At 37.0% G+C, this 17,782-nt stretch overlaps 1 protein-coding gene and 1 pseudogene across 1 annotated transcript in view; both read left to right on the forward strand.

Annotated features, from left to right (window-relative positions):
• The window catches only part of DOCK3 (dedicator of cytokinesis 3), a 251,319-nt gene that overhangs the window by 117,481 nt on the left and 116,056 nt on the right, over positions 1 to 17,782 (forward strand). The window contains exons 8-10 of the mRNA XM_040994546.1: positions 4,151 to 4,192; positions 4,747 to 4,901; positions 13,617 to 13,698. Coding sequence (XP_040850480.1) covers positions 4,151 to 4,192; positions 4,747 to 4,901; positions 13,617 to 13,698 — 279 coding nt within the window. The remainder of the gene's footprint in view (positions 1 to 4,150; positions 4,193 to 4,746; positions 4,902 to 13,616; positions 13,699 to 17,782) is intronic.
• Positions 6,454 to 6,553, forward strand: LOC121166193 (annotated as a pseudogene).

The following is a 17,782-nucleotide window of genomic DNA, read 5'->3' on the forward strand; positions in this document are numbered from 1 at the left end:
TGCTCCATTTCCTAGCCAGCTCTCTGCCTATTGTCTGAGAGGGCAACAAAGGGTAGCCCAACTCCTTGGGACCCTGCACCCATATGGGAGGTCTAGAAGCAGCTCCTGGCTCCTTCTTAAGATTGGCTCAATTCTTATTGTTATGACCGTTTGGCCAGCAGATGTAAGATCTTTGTTTCTCCTTCTCTCTGTAAATCTGCCTGTCCAATAAAAAAAAATAAATTTTTAATTAATTTCACAGTTTTTACCATTTGAAAAGTGCTAATGAAAGATATTTTATAGAACTGTTAGTGGCCATAGGAGAAAGAGCCTATTTATTCAGCCCTATGTATTCAGATTCTGTATCTGCAGATTGAACCAACCACACATCCAAAATATTTGGAAAAAATTCTGGTTATTATTTTTAAGCAGTATGATGTGACACCTATTTACATTGAATTTACATTGTAGTATGTATTATAAATAATTCAGAGAAGGAGTTAAAGAATGTCTATAGAAAATGTATAAATACTACTTTGTATAAAGGATTCGAGATTTCGTAGAATTTGGTATCTGTGGTTGGTTCTTTGAACCAGCCCCAGAAAATACCAGAGGGTGACTGTAATTTAAAGAAAGTATTTTCCAGACAAAAATAGGAGAAGAAATGGCATTGAAGTTGGGACTTGACTCAGGAGTGAGTAGTATTTGAAAATTTCATCGTAATCAATAATAGTTTCAATAAAAAGTTTTGAGATACTAGGAAGATAGGTGAAGGAAAGAAGAAACAGGCATCAAAATCCTTAGTTGAAATAATATAAAAACTAGTTGCTAATTCTAAACTTAAACCATTGCAAATGTGACATTTAAAAATGTTTTATAAACTCTAGGAAAAAAGTTTGTAACTACTTATCCCATGAGGATGGACAGAAAACTAATACTTCTTATTGTAAGCCTTTTAGAACTGTTTAACTTTTTTAATATGTGCTTGAAATGCTTTTGCTAAACTTGTTTTTATTAAAATTACTGATTTAGTAAAAGGCTTAAACCTCAAACCTTTTTATCTCATTTTTTGCTGAATTTTCTTTTCAGTCAGTGTACTTCCTTATTAGAAAGGATTAGATATAATGAAGAAAGATTATGAGAGTCTAAGTTTATGGAAAACCATGTAAGATTTTTGTGTTAAGTTACAGAAGAAAAATGCACAATAAGGGCAGATATTTGTTTTAGCAACTGGAAGATTGCCAACATCCTTATCAGAGGACCTAATTGTGATTAGAGGCTCAATATCCACTTCCAGGTCTCTGCTAATGCACATCCTAGGGGACATATTAATAGTTCAAGTTTTTGAGTCCTGGCCACCTGCATGGGAGTCCTGCACGGAATTTGAACTCTGGCTTCCTGCTAGCTCAGCCCTATGTATTAGCAGCCATTTCAAGAGTGAGTCAGTAATAGAATATATCTGTCTGTCTTTCTGCCTCTCAAATGAATACAGATTCATGCAAAATGTAAAATGGAAGTATACATGAAATATTTTGGTTAAATATTCAAAGTCAAAAGGAATATCTTTTTAAAACTTTTTACATTAGTATTTGAGTCTGTTACTGGAAATTACAAGGACCCAACATGAAGCTTTCTGAATAATACTCCTTGTTGTACGTTTTGTTTAAAAAAAAAAAAAAAGCCTTTAGACACATAACCTTAACTTGGTATTTAGGACATTTTCGTTTTCATTTAAAAACCAAAAAGGTCAAACCTGAGTGCAAGAGTTGAGTGATAATGATTCATAAAGATCTCTTTAAATATGGGCCTGGTGTGGTGGTGCACCCTTGTGGGAGACCTGGAATTGGCTTCTGGCTCCTAGTTTTGGATCATCTCAGCTGAAGCCATTGCGGCCATTTGGAGAATGAACCACGGATGGAAGTTCTTTTCCCTCTCTACTTCTCTCTGTAAATCTCTTTAAATACATAGTAGGATTTTAAAAATAAAAATACGGTAAAAAAAAATAAGAAAGCCTTTAGTATTTCTGTTTTTACTTCTGAAATAACCAGTCTAAATCCATTTTCAACAGTAGAAAATTCACACTGCCCAAAATATAAAACATCTCAGTGGACAGTAAAGAGGTATCTGTGCTGATTCTTTTCAAGATTTATTTGTCTGTTTGAAACACAAAGAGAGAGAAAGAGAAAGGCAGGCAGATCTCTCTGCTAGTTCATTCCCCAAATAACCAAAATAGCTGTGTTTGAGCCAGACTGAAGCCAGGAGCCAGAACTCCATCTGTATCTCCAGTGTGGTTGACAAGGAGCTAAACTCTTGAGCCATCATCTGCTGTTTCCCAGACACATTAGCAGGGAGCTGGATTGGAAGAAAAATAACAGGGACTTGAATCAGCATTCTGATCTATGAGATACAGACATCCCAAGTGCAGCTTAAACAACTGTGCCAGAAAACCAGCCATGTGTTGACTTTAATTTGTTTCTTTTATAATATGAATTTCAAAATTATGGCTAAATCTAAAACATATTTACTCTATAATAACTTGCTTCAATGTCATCTTTCCCCATTATCTTGTGTATTGGGGAAACTGTTTATGTCAGTTGTTTTCTAGTGCTAACTAACATTTGACTAGTACAATGTTTACACTTAACACGTTAGGAATGAGTTGATTGATGAGAATATTTGCTCAGAGTCCAACTGTATTGATATTTTGCAACATATATAGCAGGAAATTAATTTTTTTAACATTTATTTGTTTAAAAGGAGGACTTACAGAGATATAAAGAAGGGATAGGGAATAGGTATTCTTCTGCCATGTTATTTCCCTAAAGGTTGGGTGGCCAGGGCTGACCCAGACCAAAGCCAAGAACTTGGATCTCCATTCAAGTCTCCTATATGGATATAGGAGCCCAAAAAGTTAGGCCATCAACTGTTGCTTTTCCAGATGCATTAGCAGGGAGTTGGATTGGAAGTGGAGCAGCCAGGACTTGAACGAGCACCCACTGGCATATGCCATAATACAGTCTGTGCCTTTTGTAATTTTTTATATTTTTCAATTTTATGAAAAATGTTTGTACATATTTATGGGTTAAAGTGTGAAATTTCAATGCATGTGTATAATGTGCACTGTTTAGAACAGGATAATAAGCATTTCTGTTTCTCTGATATTACTTTGTTTTGAAGCTTAGAGTTACAAATTGTAGGAACAAATAGAAGCATCTGAAAACTTTTAGTCTAACTCCAGCTTGCCACCTACTGTTCAAACTCCTCTCTCTTCCCCATAACTAATTTATGTTTTTGATGTATGTCACTATATATATGACATAAGTAAGACAATACTTGGTCCCTGGGAATGCAAAAGGTTTAGGTAGCAAGGCACAGTATATGCAGCCCTAATACTAGGGATGATGGTCTGAATAAGGTGGTACTGATGAGACAGCTTAAGGGTGCCTAACAGAGCAATGATTCTTCCTCATAGTGCCATGTGAAAGGTTTCAAAATGCTGTATTTTTGCTTGTCTCTGTCCATATCTGCTATATCATGTTAATTCCAAATCTGTAATTTAAACCTCACAACACTCCTGTAAGGAAGATAAGGTAGTCTGTTATATCAATTTCAAGGTTTAAGGAAATGTTTTTAGGAGATATGAACTGATTTGTCTAAGTTTCACAGCCTATGGGTGACATAACTGGAATTGGAATCTGCTTCTTCTAACTTCAGCCAGTAGCAAAGGAACAGCCTCTTGGAAAGCTGCTTGGAAGGGAGCCATTTTTGTGAAAAAGTGTTTAGTATGGAAAGCCTGAAGAATTTGAATCAGGCAGCCTAGAAAGTAATACAGTATGTGGAAAGGATAGTACTAGAACAAAAAAAAAATTATGCCAAATTTTCACCTTTGAGTCTTATTACTCAAAGCTACTGGAAATACTCAAAGAGAGGCTGGGACTTGAATTCAGGATTCACCATCTTCCTGTTTGTGCCATTCAGCAAATTACTTCCTTACTGTAAGACTTAGGTGCCTTCTTCTAATATGAATAACAGTTGTCCAACAAAAGTATAGGAATTAAATGAAGTCATACATATAAAATACATTATAGACTACCTAGCCTATAGAGAATACTTAATAAACATCTGTTCCTTTCCACAGAGTGAACTATTCTTCCTTTTTTTCTTTCCACAGCATTTGTCTAGCCGGCAGAGTGTACAACAGAGCACATCCCAGGTCAGCATCTTATTTGGACCTTTTTTTTCATATGAATGTCCTGGGAAATTATAGGCATCATTGACTTCTTGGTTATATGATGTCTTTCCTCCAGGGAACCTTGATTCCCCAAGGAGATCTGGCTAGTCTCCGTTCCTCTGTGCACTCCTTTATAGCCCTGTTAAAATCAAGAGACTAAAATGAATATGTCTGGGATAAAATGAAAATATTATTTAGAATACAATTATTCTTCTAGCAGTGTAAACCAAATCCATAACACAACCTCTAATAAAGGCTTAGAAGATGATCCCATGTAGAATGCAGATGTTTGTGACTTGATGGAGATTTTGCATTTGTGTCTAAGCTAGAATTGCTATCTCCATATCTCCTTCACAGTTTCCCCCTCTCAGCTGCTTGCTTGACTACCACAGTCCAAGTCTATCAATGTGGAAAAAATGTCTTCAGTTTCCCTCTTAAATAATCCTCTGACAACATGAGGAGAGTTAGTAATTTATTTTAATTTTTGGTGATCATCATAAGAAATAAAATAGAAACTTTTTTACATTGCTCATTAGGTAGATACAATGCGCCCACGTCATGGAGAGACCTGTCGGATGCCGGTGCCACACCACTTCTTCTTTAACCTGAAGAGTTTCACCTACAATACCATTGGAGAAGATACTGATGTCTTCTTCTCATTGTATGACATGAGAGAAGGCAAGCAGATCAGGTAAGGGTTACTTGAAGCTCTGATAAGGTTGAAATATGTTAAGAGATATGAATTACCTGGGATTTTGGCCTCAATTCCCATTGTATTGTGAAGTCATCTGTAACCTCTCCCCCCAAACCCATACCTATTTTCCATATGAAAACTGAAAGTAGCGTTTTAGCTGTTGCCATTCAGGAAGAGAAAAGGATGGGTGTATTCAACGCCAGAATAAAGACATATGCAAATAACAAAGCAAATGTAGCTGATACCCAGCCTCAGGTGGTGGGAAGCCCTGAGTTGTTGCATGTGAGAGGGAGCATCCACAGAGAGAAAGAAACTGATAGTATCCTTTCTAAGGGCAGCCCCACCAATATTAAATATGTGGTCACATAAGTGAATATATAATGTAAAAATTGTGATAAATACTATTATGAAAACTATGCATGGTGCTGTGATATTCTCATGTAGGTTGGAATGAAGGAAAGCAATTCTGGCATTCTAGCTGGATCTCAAAGTAGAAGTAAATAAAAAGAGAGGATCGTGCGTGGTGTAGTAGCCTAGCAACTAAAGCTTGCCTTGTATGTGCTGGAATCCCATGTGGATGCTTGTTAGAATCCCGGCAGCCCTGCTTCCCATTCAGCTCTCTGCTTATGGCATGGGAAAGCAGTGAAGGACAGCCCAAAGCTTTGGATCACAGCATACGCATGGGAGACCTGGAAGAGGCTGTGGGCTCCTGGCTTCACATTGGCGCAGTTCCTGCCATTGCAGCCACTTAGGAAGTGAATCATCGGACAAAGGATCTTTCTCTCTGTCTCTGCTCTTCTGTATATCTAACTTTCCAAAAAAAAAAAAAAAAACTTAAAAATCTTAAAAAAAAAAAAAGAAAGAAAGAAAGAAGGTAAGATGGGTCATTAAGACCGCAACATCCCAGGCCATACGTAAACTCGGGCTGGGGACCGGTCTGTCAGGACTAGATTCCAGTAACTGTTAGTGAGTGTCAGATCAGGGGACAGTTCACATTAGGCTGAGCCATGACAACAAACAGTGCATGAGAGAAAGAGGTTTGGGGGTGGATTCTGTGGAGGATATATGGGTCCAACCCTATGCAATTGCGAATCCTGCTGTTTGACTTAAGAGTTGGGATGGTGATGGGCTGAGCTGGCATGACCGTGCAACTCACCCACACTCAAAGGTACTGGGGCTGGAAATAGGAGGGGCTGGTCCAGGCTGCAGCACCCACATGCACACCCTTAAAAAGGGTGTGAGGCAGAGTGGGCTGGGGCGCAACATCCACCAGCTCATACAAAGGCCAGGACAGGGGCAAGCCATGCCGGGTAAGGGCCTGGCACCCACTGGCATGTGTGAGATCTGGGTCTGGGAGTGGATCAAGCAGGGGAACTTGGTAAACTTTCTCCTTACCTGATCCTGTTCTTCTTTCCCTGTTCTCTCCTTTCTTTCTCCCTGTCCTCTTTCTCTTTCTCTCTCTGTCTCTCTGTGTCTCTCTCCCTCGCTCCTCCCCTCTCCAACATTCTGCCTTTCAAATAAATAAATTTTTTTAAAGTGTGACTGCCATGCTCACTTTTACAGCTTATACTGAAATTGGAATGATACAGAGATTAGCATGGCCCCTGCACAACGATGACACACAAATTCATCAAGTGTTCCATTGTAAATAAATAAAAGTGTAACTACCTTATTTTCTGTGTGCCACTGGTGTGCCTGTTAATACTCCTGATTCTATTGCTGGAGCTCTGTGAAATTAGCCAAGATGCTTAAAGCTTAACATGATTAATATCATCATTCAGCTCATTCTTATTAAGGATTCTCTTTTGTTCCCAATTTTGAACATACAAATTTGCCTTGAAAAATGTACCTTTCCTCAGTGATCATGTGAAAACACTTATGATAGTCACATTGTATAGATGCTGTGCAAAGCAATCTCTAAAGTTCCATTTTTATTCACACAGCAATAAAAATACCCTTGTGTGGAATAAACTTTTCTTGAGAATCAGCTGCTTCTGTAATTGATGGTTGAGGGTTCTGCCTGAGTGTCAAGCAGTGTACCCAAATGAGATAATCTGCTTCTGTGAAAAATTTCAGGAAGCCCTTTGAGAGAAATTTTCTTTTAAAATGAAGGATGAGCACTTTGTTTATTAAGTTCCTGTTTCCCTTTGCAAAACAGGACATCTCTTACAATGCAAAAGGAGCTTATCTGCATGAGTTCACGCCATCCATAATAGTTCTGCAGTTCAGTTTTGGTCCTTCTGTTCAAGGCCTTATGGTATAGTGTAGCCTAAACTGACCTAGTCTGAGACAGACTCCAGCTCACTACCAAATGTTCCCACAATGATGTTCTGAGAGGAGGAAAATTCCCTGCCTCTGGTGATGAACTTTACTTTCTTTCCCTGCTTTGTAGTCTGTCATTGTCAGAATTCATGTATTCCACCTAACTTAAAAAGGTCTAAAAATTCTCATTCTCTCTGTTTCTCTATGTATGTCTGTCCCAGTCTCCTTCTCCCTCCCTCCATTGTGCCTTCCTCCTCCTCTCTCACACAACAAACACATAGAAAAAAGCTCAAATTCTGTTTCTTATAGATGAGGAAACCATTAAATGGATTCGTTGGTGAAACTGGTCATAATCCTATTGCCTTAATAAGCTTTTTCATCAGTACATTTTTTATATAAACCAAAATATAACAAATAGAATTAATGCAAAAGTGGTTTTAAAGCTAAATACAAAAAGAGAACCAATGGTAAAATGACACAATGTCAACTGCTCTGGGATATGAAAAGAAGAAGGAAAAAAAAAAGGAATGACCATATTTCCAGGAGCCTGATAGAAGTTTTTGACAAAGAAGTGAAAAAAACTACAAATACTCAGTGGGACAAGAGGAGAGAGAACAGAAATACAGCTATAACCAGTATAACCTAGTCCACCTCCTTGAGCCATATCAGGCACCATTAATGTTGAAGCATGCAAGGGCTATGGGACAGGACTGTCTGTCCATGCACTGAGCTGGCAGTGAACTCATTTCTGGCTCTGCAAACTGCAACAATGTGGCATCCTACAGGTTCCACCCTAGACATGTCTGCCAGGTAGTCCTCAGACCTGACATCCAGCAGTGAAAGAACTCTAGTAGTGGCACATGGGAAATCCCATGATCTATGGAACTGTATCATAAAATGATAATAATAAGAAGAAATAAATTTTTAAAAAAAGAAGGTGGAAGGTGGCAGGTGATGCGGCCAAGAGGGTAGGGTAGGGGTGTTACTATGCTCCTAAATATCAGTATTGCGAAAAATTATTTGCTTACATAAATAAAAATAAATTTTAAAATCTACAAAGAAAAAATCTAAGAGTATTTAGATCTCAGAGTTTTTAAATCTACAGAAAATTTAAATATCTTGAGTTAAATTTAACCACGCATGTGAGGGATCTCTGATAAAAATAACAAAAACATTAAGGAAATAAAAGCAGTTAAAAAAAAAAAGGGAAAGTGGGAGCAGCACAGTAACCTAGTTGCTAAAGTTCTCATCTCACATGCTACGGGATCCCATATGGGCGCTGGTTTGTATTGCAGGTGTTCCACTTCTCTTCCAGCACCCAGCTTGTGGCCTGGGAAGGCAATAGAGGATGAGCCAAAGATTTAAGACCCTGCACCCACGTGGGAGAGCAGGAAGAACCTCCTTGATCGTGACTTCAGATTGATTCAGCTCTGGCCATTGCGGCCACTTGGAGAGTGAATCATCAGATGGAAGATTTTCCTCTCTGTCTCTTCTCCCTTCTGTATAGCTGACTTTCCAGTAAAATAAATAAATAAATAAATAAATTGACCTTAAAAAAAATTCTTAAAAAGGGGCGGGGGATCTTTCATGTCCATGCTTGTTGTGAGAATTACATGCAATTTTTGTGTATTTGTGTGTGTGCATGTAAAGTAATAACTGATAAACAAGGTAAACTGATAAACTCCGGTTGCTGCTGCTATAGGAAACTGATAAAGGCAAGAGCTGTATCTCACTTCCAGATCTTTCTTCAGAGCTTTAGTCTTTGGTTTCTGGTGGCTTGTTTTCCAGTTACCTGCCTATTCCTCAGAGACCTCAAAATCAGCATTCATTGCTGTACTTCGTATCTTCTCTGACTGACCCTACTATATCCAGTAAACCACTAAATATAGTCATTTCTGTCTTCTAAATATATGATACAACATTCTTTCACTCCTCTTCAGTTCCAAAACAACATCATGGCTTTCCCTGGGTATTTCAATTATCTCTGTAGCATATTATCAGCCTGACTTCTACACTGCAGCTCAAGTGGCAGTTGTAATCTTGCTCCTTCTGAGTGCTGACACTTCTTCAGGACCTCTCTGAGGGCCACAGTGGGATTTTGCAAACTTCTTGTTACACCTAACAATGATTGAGGAATAAAAGTACAAAGTATCTGAGAGAGACCCCAGGAATCTATAATTTTTTAAAGATTTATTTTATTTTTATTGGAAAGGCAGATATACAGAGAGGAGAGACAAAGAGGAAGATCTTCCATCCGATGATTCACTCCCCCAGTGAGCGCAACGGTCGATACTATGCCGATCCGAAGCCAGGAGCCTCTTCCGGGTCTCCCACGCGGGTGCAGTGTCCTAAAGCTTTGGGCTGTCCTCGACTGCTTTCCTGGGCCACAAGCAGGGAGCTGGGTGGGAAGCGGGGCTGCTGGGATTAGAACTGGTGCCCATATGGGATCCCAGGCGTGCAAGGTGAGGACCATAACCACTGCGCCACCATGCCGGGCCCAGGAATCTATAACTTAAAAAAAACTTCTGTGTACTTCTGATGACAGCTAAGTTTGAGAATCTTCCCAGTCCACACTATGTTGTCTGACATATCTAAGAACTACTCCAGTGCCTTCTAAAATCATACTTATTCAACCTTGCAACAAACTAGATCATAAATCATGAATCACTGGCATTCTGTCTTCCTGGAATCTCATTCTCTACACCCCTAAATACCCTTGACAAAATGGCAAAAGCCTTGCAATCTTTTAAGAACCTTTTATTATACATCTTTCAGGAAGCCTGCCCACAATGCAGTAGTTTATCTGCCCCTTACTGTGCAATTATAGTTTTTACGTTGTGTTACAATTTTTGGCTTTATAATCATTGCATTTCTGTATCCTCAGGATGTATTTGTTTCTGTAAAATTATAAGAGTTAATGAGTATTTGCTTTTAAAAAACTAGGGAGAAAGAAAAAAAGCCTTTGAATTATACACTGAAGTGTCTCAAGGACTGAAGGTGGTTAATGCAGAGATCTAAGTAAGGATGAGTCCTGCATCCTACCACCATTCTCTGGGTCCCCATTTCTGATTTAACCAAAGTAATTCTGTTTTTTAATTTTCATATGTTGATGAGCAATGTAAGATTTTGCTGAAAGGGGGAAGAAAGCTGATACTAAAGTGAATTTAGAAACAACTACAGTGGACCCTAGTTCAACTTTATGAAACCCATTTGTGCTTGAAATGAGTAAAAGAATTTGAAGAACTTGAAAAAATAGAGCTAAAGCATCTATATTGGAAAAACTAACCTGTGAGGGAATATTGGTGATGTTTTAATCTGTTGAGTTGTACAGTGTAGTGCAGCCATGGGACAGCTCTTTTGTTTTCAAGTACCTGAAAGATAAGCATGAGAGAGATGGCATCCATTTCCACAGAGGAACAAATGAGAAGCATAAATATTAACTTGAGAGAGTTGGAAAGTTCTGAATTTATTTTGGGACACTGTTTATATTCCTGAAACATTCCTGTATTTCTGGAAAATAACCTCCCTAAGGAATGAGACTGCCTATGCCTCAGTACCTAACGTAGGCTGGCAGCTCATTGGCAGTCACCAAACATTTACTGAAGGAATGCCAGTCATGAAGAGGCTTTTTAAATGTGGTGTTTCCCCAGAATTACAGCTCTCTAACAGCAAGTGACCTTAAAATGAAAATACCATTAAACTTGCCACAAATTCAAATTAGGGAATTTATTTGTAAGTACTTGCTCAGTAATATGAAGTTAACTTCATGTACCATATGTTCATATCTCATCATTATAAAGACAACTAAATATGGAGTAGTTCACTTAAAATATGTCTACTAAAAAGTAAGGGTATTGGCAGCCTTTTTTTCTCTTGAAATAGATTAGTGAGTAGCAGAGTTTCTTACCCGTATAACTTTAGGGAGTATCCTTTTGCTCTCATATAGAAACACAGGTGTTTGTAAGTTCTCATTAATATATTTCTTTGGCTCTTTGGAGTATGGTTTCCTTCAGGAATATGAGTAGTTGCTGTAGCTGTAGTTGGCAAACAGGCTGGCATTTGTTAAAGTGTGATCCTACAGACCCATAAAATGGGTTGATAGGGCCTATCTAACTGTGTGTAATGCAGTGTCTCTCAACAAAACTGGAACATTCCTTTTGAAGAACAAATTTGTCATATCATAAGAACATTAGATATTTGTCTTCAAATGATTTAAATACTAGTAGAAAATAGTATTTATTTATTACACTCATTGAAGATGCTAGAAAAACAGGAAATTAGTAGTATGTCCTAAACCCATGATTATTTTGAGCTTCACAAATTATCAGAAAGGCAAGATGAAAACTAACCTTTGGTGACTACTTCCACTGTTAAGGAGAGAGAGAAGTTCGTTGGGTCGTAAAGAGCTAGCAGTGCAGTTCACCTAGGCATGTGCCTCATCCACTCCTTTATTTTTGACTCAGGGCTTAGTGTAACCCTTCCAAATTGTACCTGTCTCTATGAGCAGCTCCAGATAGCAGCCTACTCAGCTGCTTATGTTTTATCTTTGTCTCATGTGACTTTGAATGACTCTGGACTTTGTTGGCTGATCTCTCTTCTTTTAGACCTCTCTTACATTGACTAAAACAGTATTTCCAAGTCTTTATTTTATTTCTGTGTTTTCTTTGTCCATATGTATCTACTCTGCTAGTTCTACTTTTGCCTGTTTCTTAAATATCAGTGTCCCCTCAAGTCTCAGACCAAATTGCTTTTTTTTTTTTATTCCATACACATTCTCTGCTTAATCCCATTTACTTTTCAAATCTGAGGAATCTCAGACTTATAACTGGCCCAAATATTTTGAGATTAATCTCCAGATATCTTAAGCTCCATGAAGATAAAGTACCTTGTGTATTCGTGTGTGTCTTGTTCAGATTTGCATTTCCATGTGTAGCATATGGGATTTGATAATTCTTTGTTGGCTAATGAAACAAACGAATATAGGACAAACTACTAAATAGTGCAGTTGGTATTATAGTTTGTAACTCCAGTGTAATGTATATATATGTGTGTATACATATGCATATACATATATATGTATATGTATATATGTATATTTTCATAGGTGAACTGTATAATAGATACTAGTGTAACAGAAAGTTTAGAGACATTGTAATATGCATCTCTACTCCAGAATAAGAGGAAAACTCCTAATTAACTGTTAAATATATCTAGGCAATTAGATACTAGATTTTCTGCCATTGCCTATACCTATAATGCCATGATACTCTTAAATAGCAGAATGTTAAACTTGCAACTGTAATAATGTGGGGGAAAATGGTGGGAGGGAAAATGAGTAAGGAAGAGGGGAAGGGGGAATCCCTTTACCTACAAAACTTGATCATGGAAAATAATAATTATAATTTTAAATTATTTTTAGAAAAAATTATATACAGTTTTTATGATTGATAATTGAAATCTTAGGCTGAAGAGATAGGTATGAGAGTAGGAAGGCGGGGGTGCAAGGAAATATTTCTCCAAATGTTTTTTTTTTTTAAAGATTCATTTTATTTTTTTATTACAGAGTCAGATATACAGAGAGGAGAGACAGAGAGGAAGATCTTCCATCCGATGATTCACTCCTCAAGGGAGCGCAACGGCCCGATGCTATGCTGATCCGAAGCCAGGAGACTCTTCCGGGTCTCCCTGCATCCTGTGGGTGCAGGGTCCCAAAGCTTTGGGCCGTCCTCGACTGCTTTCCCGGGCCACAGGCAGGGAGCTGGATGGGAAGTGGGGCCGCCAGGATTAGAACTGGTGCCCATATGGGATCCCGGGCGTGCAAGGCGAGGACCTTAACCACTGCGCCACCGCGCTGGGCCCTATTTCTCCAAATGTTACAAACACCTGTATTGTTTGAATTTTGATTGATGCTTTAGCTGTTATACATTGTCTTTGAATTTTCTCCAAATTTTTATATAAGCCCCTGTAGCATTGTTTTCTTAGCCCCAAAATGATTCTCAAGAGTTATACTGAATGATGTAAATTGGGTCATGATGATTCTTTGGATCTAGTATGTTAAATATTTTTATGATACTCTGAGCACTCACATCAAAGGATATACATATATACTTGTTATAAATTTAACATCATACCAGGCACTTAGTGGATATTTGGGAAAAATAAAGGACATAGTCATAGTCCCCTTTGCTGCCTTCAGAAAGCAGCACACATTTTCCAAAAGGTAAGACACACACAGCCACAACCAACAAGTAAACAGCACCTATAAGGCAATTTTAAAGTGTTCATTTTATGTTGGATGGTACAAAGCAAAAAGTGTCCTGCCATGTGTTTTCGGCCTTGCCTGTCACTGCAAGCTGCTCTCTAAGTATTTAGGGTTTCTCTGCATATGCCCTTTTATTTATTCTGGAGCATATAATTCCTTACATTTCTGTCTCTCTTTCTGTGTTTCAGTGAGCGGTTTCTGGTGAGACTCAACAAGAATGGCGGGCCAAGGAACCCGGAGAAGATAGAACGAATGTGTGCCCTTTTTACAGTATGTGTAAATTATCTTTCCCTTCTTTGCTGTTGACTCTAACCAGGGGCCTGTTATGTGTATAGTATTACCCTGGAAACAAGAATTTATTATTTTCTACATAGAGAAAGAATGGGCCTTAATTTATGTTTCTATCAGGTTTTAATGACATATTTATAGAAACTTGAAATTAGCCACAATTTTTAAATGATTTTGTATTAAAGAAATATAATCACGTAGCTTTTACTAATACAGGTTATATAATCTTTTTCAAATAATAGACAAAATATGACAAACATCTTTCTTACTATTCCTATCCAAGGCCACTGGGAATTTCTTTTTTGTGTAAGTGTAGTTTCTTCTTGAAGACATCCAGATTTACAACCTAGCCAACTGTCAGTAATTCCATAAAAGGAGAGACTCGATAGTCCTCTTTCAAATATCAGCCCAACAGATGGTCTTTTTTTTTTTCTATGACATGGACTTTAGATTTTTCTCAGTAGTCTTTCTATTGTTCATGGCCTCATCAACTTAGGAAAGACTTGGTGATCTACTTACTGAAACATGCAAAACTTAGTAAAGCCACATTACCTCATGTATACTTCCAGGTTGACTCTGATATTTGTTTGCAACAAGGAGACTATTCCGCTTTTTTTTTATTAGAGTTTCATGAAAGAGGAGACAAGACTGTGTCACAATTTTAATTATTAAAAATTTCACTTAAAATTTTAAGAAATAAAAATTGTGTTTACTGTGTACTATGTGATGTTTTGGAGGATGTATATACTGTGTAATGTTAAATCTGGGTAATATACTTATCATTTCAACCATTTAATGTTTCTTTATAATAAAAACATCCAAAATCTGTCTTCTTTTTTTATAGGTAAATAAATAGTACATTAATATGAGCTGTATTCACCCTTCTGTCATAGAATCCCAGAATTCCTATCTAGGAATAACCTACTCCTATCTAGGTATAACCTAGTACTTGTCAATCAATCTTTCCCCATCCCACCTACCTTTTTTTCTCCCTGGTGTGTCACAAGTTTAACAAGTTTTAACTAGCATAGATTCTTTGTTCTGTCTCGGTGATAACCAAAATACAACAAAATCTGCTGAGTTTAGGAGATAATACTCTGACATTGCCACTGACTGCATGTCGTGTGTAATTGACTGGTAATAGTGAGTACTTGAAAGCATAAGGTGTGCCATTTAGATGCAGATAATACTTAACTGGAAATCTGATGTGTTTCCTTTCTCTGAAAAATAAAACAGCATTTGCTCATTTTCCTTTTTAGTTAATTTACTACAACTTTACATTTCAAAAACATTACATAATATTACTGCAAAATTAGACATTGTTTTTACAGGGATAGGGCTTATTGAAAATGCTCCTGAGGTACAGAAATACTTATAAATCTGTTAAAAAAATGTTTTGTCCATCTGTGAGCTTACAATTCAATACCTAAGAGTTAATGCAAGAAGAAAGTATAGGAAAAGCAGATCTGTGAAGATGATTAAGGGCAGTAATAGAGTTTAGTCTGGAAAGGTCAATGCCATCTAGTCAGAAAATAACAATTGGGGTCTTAGGTTAGAGCTTCTGAGGTGAAAGCACCTGAACTCTGAGGCCATTCTTTGAGTCCTCCTTTCTAAAACAATTAGAAAGAGATGAGATACCCATTTGTCTAGAATAAAATGTCTCAGTAACTATAGACAGTTTTCCTGGATCCTGATTCTCTGAAATTATCTGATAAAGCAAGAGAAATTGTTGATGACTTGTTCTTTAGGTTTGTGAAAGCAGAATTGTGCATGTACTATCCTTGAGTCCTTGAATATGAGTGCAGTCCTCATTTCTTGAAAACTGAAGTTAATAATGGCATTCTAACATAATTACAATACATAAAAATTTTTATTTAGCATTTCAATTGTCTGTATTAGCCAAGAGGCCAAAGTTGTAGCTCCAACATTATAAGTCAGAGAAACCCATAACATGGTATGCTTTTGTCCGCCTGCGTACCTCTTCTACATTCAATGTGCTGCTCTCAGGATGCTTTGCAATATAGTCGAAGCTCCTGAGGAATTTTTACAAGGCATACAAATATTTTTAAAAAGATGATATCCAGGTTTTTCATGGTTTTTTAAAAAGCTATATGAAATACTTTTGGTGGAACTTGTTTTGTCATTGCATAAAGACTAAGATCTTTTGAGAGTTAAAGGAATTTTCCAGACTGGAAAATATGCTACAGTAGTACAAGAAAATGCAGCCACAACAGTGGCCAATGCGGAATGTTAGCTTAACTTAGTGACAGGGAAAGGGAAACATACAGACGGAGCAGTTCTCAGAGTTATTCAGCAGACATCAGAGTCATAATAAACTTATGGAATCCATGGTACAACCTAGTTGCTTGTGAAGCTGACTTTTCTGATTTTTCCTTTTGTTAGATTCTGTCTAAATAAATCTTTTTAAAAAGGGACTGTTTCATACTTACATGAGTTTCAATACAATGAGGATTTTTGTGACTTTCACAATTAACAATGATTGTGGTCACAAGTGTTTGAAAATGTCTGTGTGAATTTTCTCATCATTAGATATTCTAACACCTTGCATATAATGCTTGGCAAATGCTGAGATCTCATTAATGATTTGTTATTTAAATAAATGAATACCTGTGTGTTTGCTACTATTAGTGATCAGTTCAGAGAATTAATTTCTGCTATCTTCAGTGAATTAGTTGACTTTACGTTTTATATCTTTGTTTATACTCTTATAAATTCTTAAGTATTTCATTTCTTGGAATTCACAATTGAACTTATTACTGTGATAACATCATATATTAAAATATTTCTCCCTACCTGAAGCTTAAGAGAATAAATTTGCTGTATTTTATATTTATAAATCCCTTTATCTCTATGGAAAAATTGCCTGGGCACAGAGAAGTAAAATAATCTTTCCATCTTTCATATGGAATATGATAAGTCGAAGATTCTAGGCCCCAAGTTTCATCCAGTGAGCAAGTTTAATTTATACCATGAAGTCAAGACCCACACCTGGCTCAATAAATAAATGCTGGTACCTTACACTTCCCTCATCTTGGTTTTAGCATGTTTTATATTTAAATATAAGTGACTGTGCTTGATACTTAGTCTTAAAGAGTATAGAGTACAATTTTAATAGCCCTATGAGAACCAGATTTAAGCATGCATTTTTATTTAACAAGATAGCTATCTTATTTTCACTGACCTCTAATCCATACTAGTGAGAATTATGTATGAGTACCATGTACACAGTGGTCAAAAGAACTCCCACCCACCTACATGAGACATACCATACATTATACTTGGGACTCTTTCCTTTTATTCAGTGAGCCAGAGCCAAGGCAATAATGCCTAATTCTTGTGTCAGCCCATCTGATAATTATTTGGTCATCTTTAGTAACTGGCTTGAATTGTCTAGAAATTTTGGAGTTTAGAATAATACAATCTACTGTTTAAAACTTACCATTTCACTTTTAAATGTGTCAAACATGTTTGTGCTTATCAGTAATAAATACATTTCAACTTCAAAAAGGAATAAAAGTGATAATCTTTTAAAATTTGCATTTGTTATTTAGCACTCATCAGAGTAACTATCAGACTATTGTGCTATTTTGAGAATTTCATTTTAAATTAAAATTAATGAAATAGAGCTAGAAACATCCTTTTTCAATATAAAAAGTTTTCATGTAAAAATATATATTGGTGATTCCAAAAACACCGACTTCTGTTAAATTATTTGCAACCTGTTTGAGTATGTGTCATTTTAAGAACTTGGCAAAATATTGTAACCATCTAGAATCTTAAAGCTTCAGCTTTGCCATTGCCTAGAACTTTTTAACATCTTCTTTCCTATGTTTAGAGCCATCAGGCAAGGTTGGGACTAGAGTAAGACAAACAAAGCACGGGACCTGAAAGTCAGCACTCCTTTCAGTTGTATAACTTGCTTGTCTCCCTTAGTGCCAATTACAACAGTGCATAAAAATTAAAACCTTAAGGACTTTGTGGCTGCATGGGGAGTGAATCAGTGAATAGAAGATCTTCCTCTCTATATATATCTGACTTTCCAATA

This window comes from Ochotona curzoniae, unplaced genomic scaffold (genome assembly GCF_017591425.1).
Source record: "Ochotona curzoniae isolate NIBS_2020 unplaced genomic scaffold, NIBS_Ocur_1.0 contig_908, whole genome shotgun sequence".
Lineage (NCBI taxonomy): Eukaryota > Metazoa > Chordata > Mammalia > Lagomorpha > Ochotonidae > Ochotona > Ochotona curzoniae.